At 35.6% G+C, this 17,119-nt stretch overlaps 1 protein-coding gene across 2 annotated transcripts in view; it reads right to left on the bottom strand.

Annotated features, from left to right (window-relative positions):
* The window catches only part of LOC149796424 (glutamate receptor ionotropic, kainate 2-like), a 342,732-nt gene that overhangs the window by 36,691 nt on the left and 288,922 nt on the right, over positions 1–17,119 (bottom strand). For both annotated transcript variants that reach the window (XM_089960221.1, XM_089960222.1), the window contains exons 4-5: positions 4,294–4,472; positions 3,707–3,760 (exon numbers count right to left, since the gene is read on the bottom strand). In XM_089960221.1, the coding sequence (XP_089816347.1) occupies positions 3,707–3,760; positions 4,294–4,472 (233 nt within the window). The remainder of the gene's footprint in view (positions 1–3,706; positions 3,761–4,293; positions 4,473–17,119) is intronic.

Genomic DNA, 17,119 nt, shown 5'->3' with positions numbered 1-17,119 from the left:
TCTTGTCTTAATTCAGTATAATTCCAAATTAATGTACTAGTCCAAGAATATTACTGTGTAATTAATTTTTTCGATTATGGTTGGCTCTGTTCTCCCCGGCGGATCATGCAAAAGCATTAACATGGCAACAGTTGTTCCACGATTGACTGTGCACAAAGATCTTCCAGATCTCCGGCATGATATGCATGTGGCATGTCTCAGTTTGCGACATGAATTCGCACACACAGACAGTCTGATCCGGTCAAAGAAACATCGTACGAGTGCGAATCGCTACACTATGGTGGATACGTGCCCGCATTACACGGTTCGATGAATACTTCCCAAAGGAATCACTACTTTCGTTTGCGTACACCATGCAATTATAAATCAGCTTAGAATTTTAGATTAAACTTTGGCGCTAGTTCCTCGTATCCACGCGAACAACTTGTAATTTCTCGCGCACAAATGCTCAGCTCTTCAAACCTCAAGGCAGGTTTTGTCCATTCAAGCCAGGCGTTGACTATGTAAGAAACGATAAATACCAAGAACGCAGGAATGCTGATTTCGATTCACGGTGTCAGCTAACGTATTGTATTATACACTTTACTCTCAGTGATGGCTTCCCTTCCCCTCCCGAAGAAATAAATAAGTAAAATAAAAAAATAAAATATAATAACCAAATCATGTCAGCAAAAACATTAAAGTGCGATCTTATTACAACCACTTTTTATGTTTTCTGTTGCAGATCGATATTTACTTTTATGGGGGATGGGGATTGGGCGAAGAACTTAGACCTAAGCAAGCTTATGCAGACGTATAGGTAGTCAATGTACATTTTTGTAGGCGGCGGTCAAGTGGATCATAGTATGTAGACAATTATTCCGTCTTCTACGAGTAAAGAGGCTACCATGGGAGTAGCAGAGTAGTCTCCAGTTGGGCGCCTAAAACTTAGCACAGAGGAAGGTCATCGCTTATTGATGAAGCTTGGTCGCGTTCTCTGAGAACCATCATTCCATTGAATGAATCAGCGAAATAGGTAATACAGTCTTCCATTTTTGTGCAGTTAGAGGAGACCTATTATCGTGGTATAGGTTGGACATGGTAAAAGAGTGGCCACTGTTTTAATCACTTTCCGAAGATAGAGAATTATGTATTGGTAACATCAGCTTATAGCCAGTTCGACATCGGTATTGAAGAGTCTGTGAGTCGTTATAGATAGTATGGTGCAATGTCAAGACAGAATTCTGCAACGATATGAAGTTTTAAAGCCACTCAGCCGAGCCAAATACTGGTTCACTGCGTATCCGATCTTTGCCGTCAAGATGTGATTACTTATATGAAACTTGCTAGAATCTCTAGATATCAGTAGTCTATTTTCGTTACAGACAAAGCATCCTTTATGCAAGATGTGCATAGTGATGGCGCCTGCATTAAGACAGAACAAAATATCCAGTGAGAGAAACTGAACTCGTCAGCAAGTGACAGATGCCAGATTACGCATGACTGATTTACTCAATTAAATCTTAGGTTTTGGAGCGAATAAGGACCCTTTTCATGCTGTTACCAAACACAATTCTGAGTTATATTTTAAAACAATCTGGCCACTAACAGGTTTGTACAGAAAATGTTTATCATTGAAATCAAATCAAGTTAATTAGGTAGAGGTGGGTTTATTCTTTTTGTAGCAAATCGGATAGGTTGATTTTCACACCATTCTGAAATCAAGCGACATATTGAGAGAGCGCCACAGACTGGAGATACTGACTGTAAAGGAAGCAGGTATATATGCTGGATTAAAAAAGGAAATATTTGAAAATATCTTTACATCGATTTATAGCATTCTGAGTAATACTAGATCCAAACATTATTATATGCATATTTAATATCTTTATTTCATAATGAGATATTGAAATATATTATTGATACAAAATTTATATCGCAACAAGGGCGATGTCACTTATATCCTCACTTTGGAACTACTTTTCCAGTTAGAAAATACATATGTCCTTATGTGTGTTATTTTAATCTGTATTTTTGTCATCTCTCTCAGGATGAACATATATTAAAATGTATCAAGACGTCAGATCATCTAGCATATGTGTATTAAATTAAAAAGAACGGGTCATGACAATGTCAAGAAAAGAAACTTCAAAAAGTACAAAGTAGGCTTATAGTCGTAATATTATTTCATTAGTAGCACATGAATGAAGCCAATTATTCATGACTGAACTTACATCAATAGTTGCTAGTTGATGTGCGTGTGTAATTTGAATTTTTAACGTAGTTTTAAGAAATTTTGAGTCATGTCGCTACGATGTCTGCAGTGTGACAGTTTATAGTAATGTCTAGCACTGGGGCATTATGCCGCAGATATGTAGCATGATGTCCCGCCCAGTCACGTTATCCTGACACCAGGCCGACCAGTCCTAACACTAACCTCTTAATGCTGAGCACCAAGTAAGGCAGCTGCCATGTATCATTTTTGTAAGTCTTTGGTATGACTCAGTCTGGGTTTGAACCCGCAACCTCCCGCATCCGAGGCGGACGCTCAAACCACTTGGCCCACGGAGCGGTCTGTTCTAGTATATATTCTATAACTTACACAGTGTGTCTTTTATACTCCAGTACAAACGGACACTTTTCAAGAAAAGCTCTTGGTTAAATATAGCAATACAATTGTTTGAGCATAGATTGTAACTTTCCACACTATCAAAATCATGCTTGGAAATGATGGAGAAATCGGGTATTGGTGTGGATTAATTGCAACTGAAATAATGTGACATTGGAAACGTGTGTGCAATTTCTGTTACCGAGCTAGACCCCAGGGTTTCCAAGGCCAAAATTTCAAACTTCAATGCAGATATGCCAGAAATAAAAATATAGAAACCCCCAAAAATCCCTAGAGGTAAACACTATCTTTATAATCCTTTGTTTAAAAATGTTACTTTCTCAAAACAGTTAGATGTGACAGTTCAAAGATAGTTCTCTATTTGTATGTTTCCTCCTACCAAAACAACCTGTACTATATTAATCGGCGCAAGTACTGTGTGAACGAAATTAAATATCTCTTCATTTTCTGTTGAAAGTAAACAGTCATTAAATTTGGCAAAATACAATTTGAGGCATTTGTTTTTACAGCACAAATTTGCAAAAATCCACCGCTTTAAAATTATTTTAAATTTCAGATCTTCTTTTTATCAGCGTGGTAATTCATAAGTTTTTTTCTCATGCAAATAAATAATTAAAAGAAAATATACGTTTGTTTGAGTATATATAAGCGAATATTTGTGAAGTGGAATCAACTTGAATTGTCTCTAGTGGTTTTGCCACTCGTGACAATACACTGTTTAACAAGAATTCGTGCAATTCTTTCTTATATCTACAGAAAAAGGTTGATAGCCTCTATACATTGGGGAAATGTGTTTTGGCATGTAAGGACACATTATGAAAACTATCAGTTTATTTACACACATGCAGTCGAAAATACTTTGAGATGAACCTTACCTTAAATAATACCATAATTATGTGATGTCTGATACAGTGGTAAAAATGGAGGTATATTTTATTTTCGATTCATGGACTCTATAATACATATGCATCAGATTTGGAAACCCTTGGCATCATTTTCAGATATTTATCCATCGATCTACCTAGATATAAATACAGCTATAGAAGAGAGAGAGAGAGAGAGAGAGAGAGAGAGAGAGAGAGAGAGAGAGAGAGGTACCAAATTGGTAATTAGGAAGTGGTGGTAGGGATCAATCATTCCTTCTTGCAGAGCCTGCAAGAGAAAATCATTTACGTCAGAAGAGTTTCCTAAGGAAACAAAAATCAAACTAAATTACGTAATTTTCTAAATTGCTGAACACGATATTTGGGATTCCTCATCAACTCAAATTGCACGGCCAAGTATTACACATACAGAACATTGCCATTGTAGCTTCAGGTACACGTCCCAGTATATAATGTCATCTGATTCCAATACCAATTCCAACGCTTTTCTTTATTCGTCTGTATATTAGTTTGATAATGTATGTACATGTTGTTTTTTCATGAGAATAAATTTAAAATACAGAACAAAAGAAATGTAAGAAGATTAATTGAAATGTTTCTTCAGTAACGTATTACGTTTCACCGCATCCTTGCTGAAGCCCCTTTTCCTATCTCAAAATGTGTATGAGTTTTAAGGTCTCAGTCTATAACATTTAAAGAGGAGCTACAAAATGAATATCACACATCTTAGATTGTGGATATAAATGGATTACCGGCTACAATCAACACTTTTATTCCATTATTTATTTATTTATTTGGTACCATTTTGAGGAGAAGGGCGGTTTCCGTGACGTTGAGTTCTGCTATTATGTGACGCAATGATTTCTGCTTCGCTTCCTTAAGGACTGATCGCATATTCAACATGTCTGCCTGCCGAACAATTACAGTCATTCCTGAAGTTAAGGAAGTGGCCCGGATCAAAGACTGCATTTTGAATAGTCCTAAAAAGAAAAAAAATTGTGTTATGTCCTTATTCCTTAATTTACATTGATTACATTGAAATACGATATATTATGGTCGAAAACAACACAAGATGAAAATCAAAATTAACGTTTTGAACCTTAACTTGTTTAGCTCAGACTAGTTATATCGAGTACTTCTAATGAAACACACAAAGCCATTTTCGGAAGACAGATAAACTGAATAAGAAACAACTGAGGATACATGGTCAACCAATCCATGAACATAAAAGTATCGAGTAACGAAAATATGGTCGTTAGATGGGGTGGGTGGAGTTGGCGTGTTTTTCATTTTTCACGCCCACTCTTGCTCAACTAAAATCTTTTCGAAGTATAAACACAAACACAATATCTAAGATCATTTCTAGATTCCTGCATGTTCGAATCACTAGGGGGAATTTACAGTAGCAGATAAATGCCAGGTGTTTAGCTACGATACCCAGAAGAACCAATCAAAACAAGTACAAAGACAATTTTTGGACACCCCTGATCAGGCTGAATACAAAATACGTTGTACTTGTTATGTGAAGTGTACTTGTGTACTTGTGTGTGTGTCTGAGCCAGAAACACTATCCTGTTTCCGAAAGTTCGGAAAATGTAATTTTGGCTTTATTATTTTAAACATTTTTGAAAATATTTATTTGTCAGATTATTTCTAAAGTTTAGATAAAATTTTATTTGTCAGATTATTTCTAAAGTTTAGACAATATTTTATTTGTATGAATCATCATCACCATATTGTTGTGATAATTTTTTTCATGCCTACTAACTCTCATTGGGAGAATATCTTTAAGCATACTGTCAATAATACGAAACACGCGTATTACATCGTCCATATCGTATTTTACACCGAGCAGGTAAGATCTAATGTGATCAAGTCATTTTGTATACGTTACGCTTGCTGTTTTACAAGCATTTTCTTAATCTCAAGTCTAGGCTCAATTTATTTTTACACGCTGTTGCAGGAGAAACACCAGCGCCAGATATTACCAACAAAAACGGGTTTAATGATGCTTCGCTTGAAGTTATACCAGAGCGTGTTACTGGCAGTGGTAAATATGATATTACCCGAAGTATTTTGCCGCAACACTTGAAGCATTTTTTACACACTAAAGGTTATTATGATACAATTTGTAATACTGCATTGGTGCGTCAACATCTGATTTGGCATTTCCTCTGAATCATGATTGAAATCGATGATTTGCTTTTTCTTTATTATTATTTTTTACCATTTGTTACACAAAAATAAAAGTTTTAGTACCGACAATCAAATCAAGAAACGCACAAAACTTATAATTAGCGGGAGTATCTATTAAGTCGTTGTACTTGTCATAAACATACGACGAAGTATCTTCATACTTTATTTTTCTTCATCCAACTGTGGGAATTAAACACGATTCCTATTTTACGCTCATACAAATCCGTTTCATTTACAAAATTGTTGTCTTCTCTTTCAGTTTCATCGATAAACCCGACTAACAAACTGATCTGATCCAACGTAAAAAAGATTCTAAACAAGATGTCTCATAATGCGACTACGAAGTTTGTTAGCATTACATGTCGGTGATAGATTTTTTTAAAAGGAAAATACCAAGATAAAAAGCCTATCATTGTTAGTATTTATTCATATGGTTGTCTGAATATTTTCTCAACTGCAGTGTAATAGTTTCGTATTGACAATTGTTGAGCGTTGGAGGGATGGAAGTGGAACATCATCTTCGTCATTAATGTCGTAGTAAGAATCAATATTTTTTTTCAACCTTGATGATTCAATTTCTTTAATAAAAAAACTCTTATCGCTCATCATCATTATAATTATCAACTTCTACGTTGTTGCAATCGATTATCGCTAGTGATTTGTTAACAACAATCGGATCAGATTGAGGTTTTTCAGGTATCTTTGGTAAAATTGTGTTTAGGTAAGCTTAGATTATTAACTCCTTATCCGTTGATATACTAATAATTTTAGTAGGGTTTGTTTGTCAAGGTAATACATACAGAGATGCTTAAGATGTTATCATTTTGAAAAAAAGATTCCTCAAATTATTGTATTTGCTTAATTTAGTTTTTTATCTTCCGCTAATTTATTAAGACGACAATGATTGTCGTTTATTCGTTTTTCTTCCTGGTTTCTGTCTCCATATGCTCGTGCTTTTATTACATCTGATATAATTATCAAATCTGTATTTTCCTTGTTAAGCTTAAGCAATATTATTTTAGCAGGATTTCATCTTTCTTTTGTTCTTCAAGGCAATCATCAAGATGATATTCTCTAATTATTATATCAATGTTACTTATTGCTTATTTTAGTTGCGGTCATAGCATATTCATAACACGAGCAAAATTAATTTCGTTTTTTGATTGTACCGGGATGTTTACTAAATTAACGTCAGCATATCCTTTTTTCATAAATTCGAGAAATTTTAACACACATTGTTTTCTCCGACTACCATCAATAAGTCTGAAGCAATATTTTTGTTTGGATTAAAATTATTATCGTAAAATTCTTTTGCAACGGTTATAATTGCTGGGTCTGACATTATTTTACAATGTTAGATTAAATTTGATCGTCGAGCATGAATATTTGAAACGCTGTCAGACCACGAAACGGACTTTTTGCAGCAGCAACGTATATTCAAAAATACAAGAACTTGTTGAAATATACGTGTTTGTTGTACTGTACGATGTTGTCCAGATAATATCATCGTTTGAACCTTCTAAACGCCAGCTAAAAATTCGTCAGACACTAGAATTTAATCGACTGCGCCAAAAAAAAAAAAAAAAAAAAAAAATATAAAAAAAAATGCCAAATAGCAACTGGAACAAGAATTTGACTTTTAATCCAATGTTTGTGGTTTCTCCGTTGGTTGTCCGTTCATGGCCTTCAACAACAGCGCTAAAATGAAAAACCTGGTTTGGATTATTGCCGGGATATTGTGTTAATGCGCTTATCACAAGCCCAACTATGTTATCAGTTGGTATAAAAAGTGTTGGAATATATCCGACATTGTTTTTTGATCGTTTTATGCCACCGGCACCGCTGGCGCCGGAAACGAACTAACGCAAGCCTTGTTAGATCAGCCGGATTAATTAATTTTTGTTATGTTTTTAGCCCCCATATCTAACGTTCCAGATATTGCATCACCGTTTAGTTTGAGACGAAATTACATTTGACAAATCTAACATTTGATAGCCAATCATTGTTGGCCAATGCTATGTTGTCAAGTTGTGTGTTGCATATTAACTTACCACCCATATGATTCGAACCTGTCATTGATTCGTCAGCTAGTTTCAAATACAGAGTAAATGCGCATTTTAACTGAGCAGAACTTACTGCGTCTTTTCATCAGCCGGTGTTGAATTTATTGAAAGCCTAGTTACTTTCGCGTTGTTTGACAAAGTTAAATTGCCGGTCATTGTGTCGCGGATTTCTTTACAGCGGCATCACAGACAGATTTTGCTTGATTGTAACTTGCTGTTTGACTCGTATTTGGCAAAGCTAGTGGAAAATCTTGTTGTAGTCCAATAATCGTTTTACCAGACATATCAAAGTTTCCGGCTATTATATCGCCCGTCTTATCAAGCTTGTTGCCATCTAAGTATTTCAACTGCAGATAACTTACTGCTTGAATTTGATTCAGATTTGCTGGCGGATATGCGGTTTTTAACCCGATAATCATTTTACTTGACATATCAATGTTTCCAGTTACTGCTCCACCTGTTTTATCCAGCTTGCTATCATCTACATATTTTAGCTGATCACAAGTTACCGCTTGTGTCTTGCTAACGTTTACTGGTGGGTATGTTGTTTCAAGATCAAACACTCGTTAATTTGACATAGGCAAGTTTCTAGTTATTGTATCGCCGGAGTTTTTGACAAACGCGGATAGATCAACTTAACGGTTTATTGTTACAGTTGTGTCGGCACTAACCGATGCGGTTAGTGTTGTTCCGAATTTTGTGTAAAAACTCATTTTTATTGCCTGAAATAAATTGTGTTGGACAAAAATGGTTTCCGACACGCTAAACACGTCGCATTTTTATGTGAGGATACATTTAGGTATATCAATATTAATTGTGATACCGAACGATTAGCCAAAACCAAACATAACAACGAGCTACTCGATTGTCATTATATTTTTGTTGGTCGTACATGATCTGGCAAAACAAATCATTTATTAAATCTTTTGCTCAACAACAACTTTAACTACAATCGGTGTACATCTACACAATTAATCCACAAGAGGACAAATGTGACCAATTAATCGATGACAACGTTAAACTTGGCAATTTTAGCGAAGACATATTTTTAATCATGCCACCGGAAGATCTGATTCCTGTAAACTAACCAGATCATATTACAATTGTATTTAACGATATTCCGCTAAACAATGACGAGATGAACACTATATGATCTTTTTTTTCATTGCCGCGTAATACAAAGTTTAATGTTGATTTACCTTACGAAGGGGTTTTATAACATTGGCAGGTTTATTTGGCAAAACACTGGTTGTTTTATATTTTTTTTTCTGGACTAGACAATGTTGATTTGAGGAATATTGCAAACGAGCATTGCGGTGATGTAATCCAAGATACGTTCATCAGGCCGCCTAAGACAAATATAACTTTTACTTATTTGATAAACTAGCACGTGATCCAAAGAAAATGTTCCATTGCTATATTAATCAATTTCTTTGACACGAGTCACCGACTGTAAGAATAAATTTTGTGAAATGTATTGAATAACAATCGACAAACAAAAAATTGGTTTGCTAAATAAAATTTGATGCGAGGCGAGCTGCTTTTAAGAAGGGAGTCCAGGAAGTATGTCAAGGATAAGTTCAAGGTGAAGAAGTCACTAAAGTTTTGAAGTCGTTTACCGAGGCTGTACTTGGTAAATAACTATATATATCTGCGCAATCTGAAGACGAGCATAAAAACAGAAGGAAAAAGGTTTGTTAGGTTTACGCGGAGAAAAACAAACAAATGGAAACAGAAACTGTTGTCAAAAACATCATGGAACAAGCCGAACCATATAACAAATACTTGAAATATTTGACGAAGAAAGAATTGAACAAATAGAGCAAGAAGAGCAAATTCAAGGCAGGAGAATCATAAATGCTTCAAAAAAGAAAAAGATATTAATAAACTAAAAAAACCTTTGGAAAACAATACAGACTGACAAGCCGATACTGCTGAGGAAAGTTCAGATCCATGTAAGGAACTTAGGATTACTAGTTTGGAAAAAAAATAGATATGGTATTTTTGCCGCGATTTTCCTTAACATTATTAGCAATATATTGGATAATGAAGGGTTTGCCAACCATAGAAATAAACTGAGTACGCTATCAAAATTGTTGGCGAAGAACGAGTAGAGGAAACATGTGGCTATGCCTTATACATCAGCCGCGGAAATGGTTGACCGACTGATGTTACTTTTGTCATCGAAATAAGCTGGTAACGTAAGTATGGACATCTTCCAATTACGAAATTTTTGCTTTTGCACATTAACTTGGCTGGTTGATGATTTTGTCAGGCGATAAAAATAAAAATTATCTCAACAACATTATTATTTGATTCTTCCAGCGCCAACTGCAGCGCAAACGTTTCTGTCAATTATAATACACCAAAGCAACTTGACCCTAATCGACAATAAGAAGTCGGATTAATTTCTGCTACGGCATGGCATGCAATGGCCAACGTAAAAAGAGGCATCAACAATGATTTTACGCTTCATCCGGACGTTTAGACATAGTTAAATATACCTCAAGGCGCGAATAACGTAGCTGACCTTAATAAGACAATCAAGGAACTAATCACAAAGAATGGAGGAGACTGCAAACTTTAACACGCTACGTGCTAATATCACGTTAAAAAACAACCGATTAATCATTTACACCAGCAGCTAGTATTGCATCGTTATTAGGCTTTAAAAATCAATAATATGGGTCAGTTGATTAACGAACTGTATCCTACAATGGATACGTCGCAGTTAACATAATATAAGTAAACACAATTTTAATCAATTGCTCTATTGAATCAGGTTCTTACTCAGCTAAGGGTAGCCAATGACAAACGATTTATAGCTTTTCTCCAGACGTTCTACCAGGATCGTTAATGCAAGTTAATCCGCAATAAATAATATATTATCCTGTTTACCTCGATATACATATAACAAGCATAATAATATATTTAACAGATCAGTCGGAGCGACAATGGGATCTTAACAACTAAATTGTTACGCATTACTTACACTTCAATCTGTGCAGTTAGACGGATTTTCTAGCATAAATTCAAAAAACGTTTACCAAACAAAGTTGGTTTGAATATCGATATGAATTTTATAGAACTAACATATATAAAAACGATGAGGCAAAAATAAATTTACCGAAAAATAATTGTGCATGGATATTTTGGAATAAATACATAAAGTAGCAACAATTGCAATTAACGCATCGTAAGCTTTTGCGAAAGGGGCAGCAAGCGTTACTGGAACTGCAGTCGGACAAAAGGTCGCTGATAAAATTAAAGGCGAGGCCAGCGGCGTCGTACCACTATCTTCCGCGCAGGAAATATTACAAGTAATTTCAGCTAGCACCAACAAAAGAAACAAAGCAAGCAATGAATGCTACAAAAAAGAAATTGTTATGAACGTACGGCGAATAGGTAATACGCAAACGTGTAAAGAAAACAAGACCTAATCTTGGCATTGCTGCTTTCTCGTTCAACCAATATCGGTATACACACGTTTAACATCATGGACGAAGATGTGTTCCTATTGCCGCATAAAGTGGTTTTAGAAGTGTGTGGTCAAGTACTAACCGCAGTCGGTGATAATATCGTAGCTGGTACTGAAATTGCACTTGTCAATAACGGGTTGGAGCATATTTAGAAGCGCACGATACCAGTTGGCTAATCAAACCAGGAAAGATAGTTCAAAGAACTTGCCTGTGGCAAGCACAATTTTTAACCTTGTTTCGTTCAGCGATGATTATTCGAAATCGGTGGTTACAGATATTATGTGGTTTAAGGAAACAGCACTTGGAACTGCCATATCAAGCGAATTACGTACTGTTAATGTTGTCGCAGCAAATAACAATACCCTTATTGGCAATGCAGCTGATGCTGGGGGAATTTGAGCTGCAATAGGATTGGCAGTCACATATATACGAAAACAACGCTAAAACATAGGTTTTGCCAAACGAAAAGCGTTTTCCGCAGAATCTTACCAAATAACAATAATGCTGCCGTTAAGCACAATATTTGGGTTTTGTAGTGATTACAACAAAGTTTTTTCGTGATCTAAATCATACAGTCGTTCTTGATTGAGCAGAACAAAACGATTATATAAAATTCATACCGATGGAGTAGCTGAATGACAGTTTTCAATTTCCAGACTCGTGCTGTGAATGTCACGAGTTGTTCTTGCGATAGACATGCCGACATAACTTGAGTCAATTCTTACTACGTAAAGAAAAATATATATTTCCAGCAACACAAAATATATCAAACAGTAATTCCTAACACAGCTGATTAAACGTGGCGTGTTAGAACCACGCCCAGTGAACACTGACAAGACATTTGTTTGTTGTGTTTCAACAACAATAACGACGTAATGACCAAGAACAAAACAACATGGTGATTAATAACGCTGATTTCAGAAGAATCTCTGCTAGGATCGACTCGAAACAGTATCCTGATCGAGCAATCGAAAGTAACTTTTCCGCAGACACTAACAGAAACGTTACACGAGCGTACATGTACTTGATGGAATCAATGCAAAAATACCAAGACTCCGACAGCGGATCACAGATTTCTATTGAGTAGTTTAGAAACCTGTACCTGACCTTTTATTTTTGACTCATTAAAGCATTCCAAACGTGCTATCGGATCAACCTCTGGTATCGAAGTTACTTTGACGCTTGGCGCGGTTTCAGCTAACCCGATTAATGCGGGTTTTCAACAATTGACGCAACCATAGGCAGACTTACTGTCCAAGTGTGAACGGTTTTAATACGGTTTAAATAAGGTTTGAATATTGTCCACCAAGCAAGTATAATGACAACGAAATATATTTCCAAAGAAATATACCTGGCTCAAGGTCAAGTTAAACATTACCAGCAGCAATGGCTAAACTCCGTTTTGTTTCTTTAGAGATCACGTCAGGCGCTAGTGATAATAAAGCAACTATCAAACTAATGTTAACTTAACAACAAATCAATAAACTTAAATTTGGTTCTTAACCTGTCTGTTGCACAAATAATGGCGATGGCGAACCACTATGCGGTCGATTGAAGAATTCTCGGACCAGCCTTTGCAACGATAGCCAGAGCTGTATTAACAAAACGAATTCCTGTACTAGAGACACTAGGACTAGCAGCAGCATTAGGGGCAGTATCAGGAGCAACTAAAAAAGCAAGTTCCGGGGATGGTATAAACAAAATTGTAGAGTCAAACTTGAAAGTTTTTTAACTTTACTTTTGTCTAAAAAATAAAAATAAAACTGCCAACCGCAAAACGGTCAACTGAAAGGAGGCAACCACAAACATTGAACGTTAACAAACGCAGAGCCTTCTTCGAGGTCAACATCACGAAAACTCAAACAAGGAGGAATTATTCCTTTCGCTCTCCTTTTAGCAGGGCTAGTTGGCAGTCTCCTGTCAAATCTGCTAGGAATTGGCAGGGGAGTAAATTGTCGCAGATTAATGTTACTGGGAACAAGACGTTGAGTTCGTCAAGAACTCCCGCATTAATCAATTTCTATATACCTGATAAACTAAATTCAGTTAAAACAATTCAAGGAATATATTCCGAAGATGAATTATCTAAAGCACCAGTAGATTACCCGTATGTAATTAATATACTGGATTTCAATGATGGATCCGTCACTTACTGGGTAGCTGTTTACAATGACAATTATTTTGCTTCGTTTGGACTTCCTCCATGTGATGTCATCAAGAATATAGCATATAGCAAAAAAAAAAAAAAAAAAAAAAAAAACACAACAAAATTAATTAGTCTTCAAACCTACTACATCCAGCTGGAACGTCTGCTTGCGGATTTTATTATGTTATCTTTGTCCGGCAAAAGTCGACGAGCTCAAAGAACTTGGCCTCTGGATTGGATTCCGATTTTCTCAAAGTCAGTCTACCGTTTGTCAAATATCCAAGTACGGACAATAATAACCTAGCGATAAATCGCTGGCGATACATTTTGAGTGACAATCAAATATAAAACATGACAACACATGTCTCAAATGCAAAACCAAAACGTCTAAGACGGATGAGAGAATAGAAAGAACAAAAAATCTACAAAAACAACAGAATGATGCTAAAAAGGATCTGTGCTATTGTGGTAAAACGATAAGTATGTTACTCAAACAAGTAGCAGTGACTCCGTCACGACATCTGTTATCGTGACAAAGAACAAGATATAGCAGGTTGTGATCAAACAATTCTACACAAATTACATGATATGAAACCGGTAAATCTACGTGAACACATTGGCACACAACTGGTGCAAGGATTAATTAGAACGAAATAATAGTTAGGTCTTGTAAGAGATTTGTAAGATGTTACTGCACCGATGCACCGATGCAGGAGTTTGAAGATGAATAACACAGGCCTAAAACAACATTCCGCGACGTAAGGTTGTCGAGAATGCCTTTGACGGTATCAGGGCGATAGATCTAGTAGACATGTACAATTTTACGGAGCCTAATGATAATAAGAAATACTTGTTTAATGTTACTGATGTTTTTGGCAAATACGCGTTTAATATACATGTTGCTGATAAAATATGAACAGGTAATAACAAGTTCAGAAAGAAAACCAAATAAAATATGAACTGACTACGGCACAAATTTTGTTTAAATAAATTAAACAGTTTCAAACGCAAACAAACATCAAAACAACATCAAAAAATATGTTACGGGAAATGAGGGAAAGATCGTTATTTTTGAACAATTTAATCGTACACTAAACGAAAGAATGCACATACATTTGACAATGAAAAACACAAACAGATATATTAATGATTTGCAAACGATAGTATCAGATTAGTGCATCACAAAACAAATATCAATCAAAATATCACCAAATGAAGCAATAAAAAATCCGATTCTTGCAAACGAAAATATGTATGTCATCGATCTAAATTTAAGATCAAAGACAAAGTTCGAATTTCTCTGACAAAAAAGTATTTGAAAAATTATTTACCCCAACTAGACTGAAGAAGTATTTGTCGTTGATAACATTTTGATGACACATCCTGTAACGTACGCGCTAAAATATTTTTCAAGCGAACCAGTCATTGGTAGTTTTAACAAACAAGGATTATAGAAAAGAGATCAAGATGTTTTCGTTATCGAAGAGTATTTAAAAAGCGTGGCAATAAAAAACTTGTCAAATGGCGCGGTTACAGCGATACATTTAAAAGCTTGATACCAACTAGCAGTATTGCGAAATAATGTTTTTGTAAATTTCCTCGTATTTGAATAAGACTGGGATGCATCTTACAGGATTACACAACGATATTAAACACTGTTTTTGATCTGGTGCAAGCGGCATCAGGTTAAAGATCCTGACGAATATAAGATCAAATTTGATACTTTTTTACGACCAGGTATTATCGTGTTTAAAAACGGCTTTATTAACTGCCATTGATTCACTGCAACCGAAAATTGAATTTTGTCTATTTTTAAAATTACAATGTCTTATATGACATCATATCTGCCAGTTGTTGCTCATCAGTATGATTTTTCATCGACCACGGTGTTAAAATCTTCTTCCATGTGTGTTATAACTTCGTCGTCGGAGCCTATGTCATTGGAAACAATATTTTCGTATGGGGTGTTGTAGATGTACACAGTTCTTTCAAGCAGATCGATATAGAAATAACGTTTTATCTAATTCATTAAAATAACAATGAACAAAATAAGATACCAAGAAAAAGCTAGGATCATTAATCGTGTTGAATTCGATCTACCGCTTTTGCTGGATTTCATAACATCTATCGATTTGTTAAACAAATCGTTCTGACAAAATTTACCTCGATAAATCTTTTTCATTTACAATCAACTATAAAACGTGAACTTGATTTGCAGAAAGGTTTAAAGATCCTCTGTAAACTCGTTGTCCTTCCAGAATGTCTGCACAAAACATAGAGTAAATGAAATCTTTCCTTAGCATTTCCGTTCCATTGTTATCTCCTTCCGATTTTACGCTGATCTTATATCCAGCTGGAGTTCCTTTACCAAACGGTTCACCGTATTTGATGTGTATTACCGATCGAAACCTATATCCCGCTTATAAGTTGTATTTGGGGATGTACGTAATGATACTCTTGCTCATTTGCGCCTACCATTAAAGTATGTGTCATTATTGTATTAGGCAATATGTTTGTTTAATTAAGCATTTGATCAAATATGATATAATAATAATAATAATAATAATAATAATAATAATAATAATAATGATAATAATAATAATAATAATAATAATAATAATAATAATGAGGGCTTAGTATAGAGCCTAATCTTTAGAAGCTCTAAGCGCTTTACATATTAGACAACACCTATAAGATGAAAAACATATAATGATATGATTACAAAAACAAACGCCATGAAATTTGAACACATTAAAAAACATGCTGAGAATATTTACGGTAGGAAACATTATTAGGTCTTTAAGTTTGTTCTTGCAGTCGAAGTAAGTGAGTTTTGAGAGAACTCTTGAATGTGATCACTGTGTCTTTGTGTCTAAGTTGAGTGGGCAATTCATTCCACGTTGCTGGGCCCTGGTATGCAAAAGAACGTTGTCCATACGATTTTGTGTTCATAGTGGGAATAATGCGTATACGATTGTCAGAAGAGGAGCGTAAGTATCTTGCTGGTGTGTACAGTTGGGTGAGGTCGGATAGGTATGTTGGACTAGAGTCCGACAGTGAAACGTAGCACAGAGAACAAATTTTGTGTTTGATTCTGGATCGAATGGATAGCCATTGTTAGGGTACAGAGCAGCGGGGAGGTGTGCTCTGATCGCGGTACTCTAAGTATGATCCGAAAAGCTGTGTTTTGAACTTTTTGAAGTTTCTGGAGCAGATATTGAGATGAATCAGACAGAATTGAGTTACAATAGTTCAGTCTTGAATGTACTAATGAACACATACGTGTTTTAGTGGCATCAACTGAAAGATATTTGCGAATTGAGCTGATGCGTCTCAGCTCAAGATATGCAGCCTTGCATGTGTTCATGACATGTTGGTGCAATGTGAGAGTACTGTCCAGAGTAACACCTAGGTTTCGTACTGATTGTGGGAATTTAATGTTGGTGTTACTGATATTTATTGTTTGAGGTAAAGGATGTGAATGAGAAAGTCTTTGTGTTGTGATCAGAATGGCCTCAGTTTTATCATCATTCATCTGTAGCTTGTTACATGTCATCTCTCTACACCTTGGATGGTAGCCTCAACTTCACTTGGGTGGCTAGATTTGAATATTTGGGTGTCATCAGCGTACAACTGGTGAGACACTGGATGATGGTCTATGACACTTGAGAGCGACTGAGTGTACAGAATAAAGAGAACAGGTCCAAGCGTCGACACGTCTATCTGAGATATATTTCCGCGTC

This window comes from Sinohyriopsis cumingii, chromosome 6 (assembly GCF_028554795.1).
Source record: "Sinohyriopsis cumingii isolate HCF-2022 chromosome 6, ASM2855479v2, whole genome shotgun sequence".
Classification (NCBI taxonomy): Eukaryota; Metazoa; Mollusca; class Bivalvia; order Unionida; family Unionidae; genus Sinohyriopsis; species Sinohyriopsis cumingii.
This window is presented reverse-complemented; position numbering and strand designations above follow the sequence as displayed.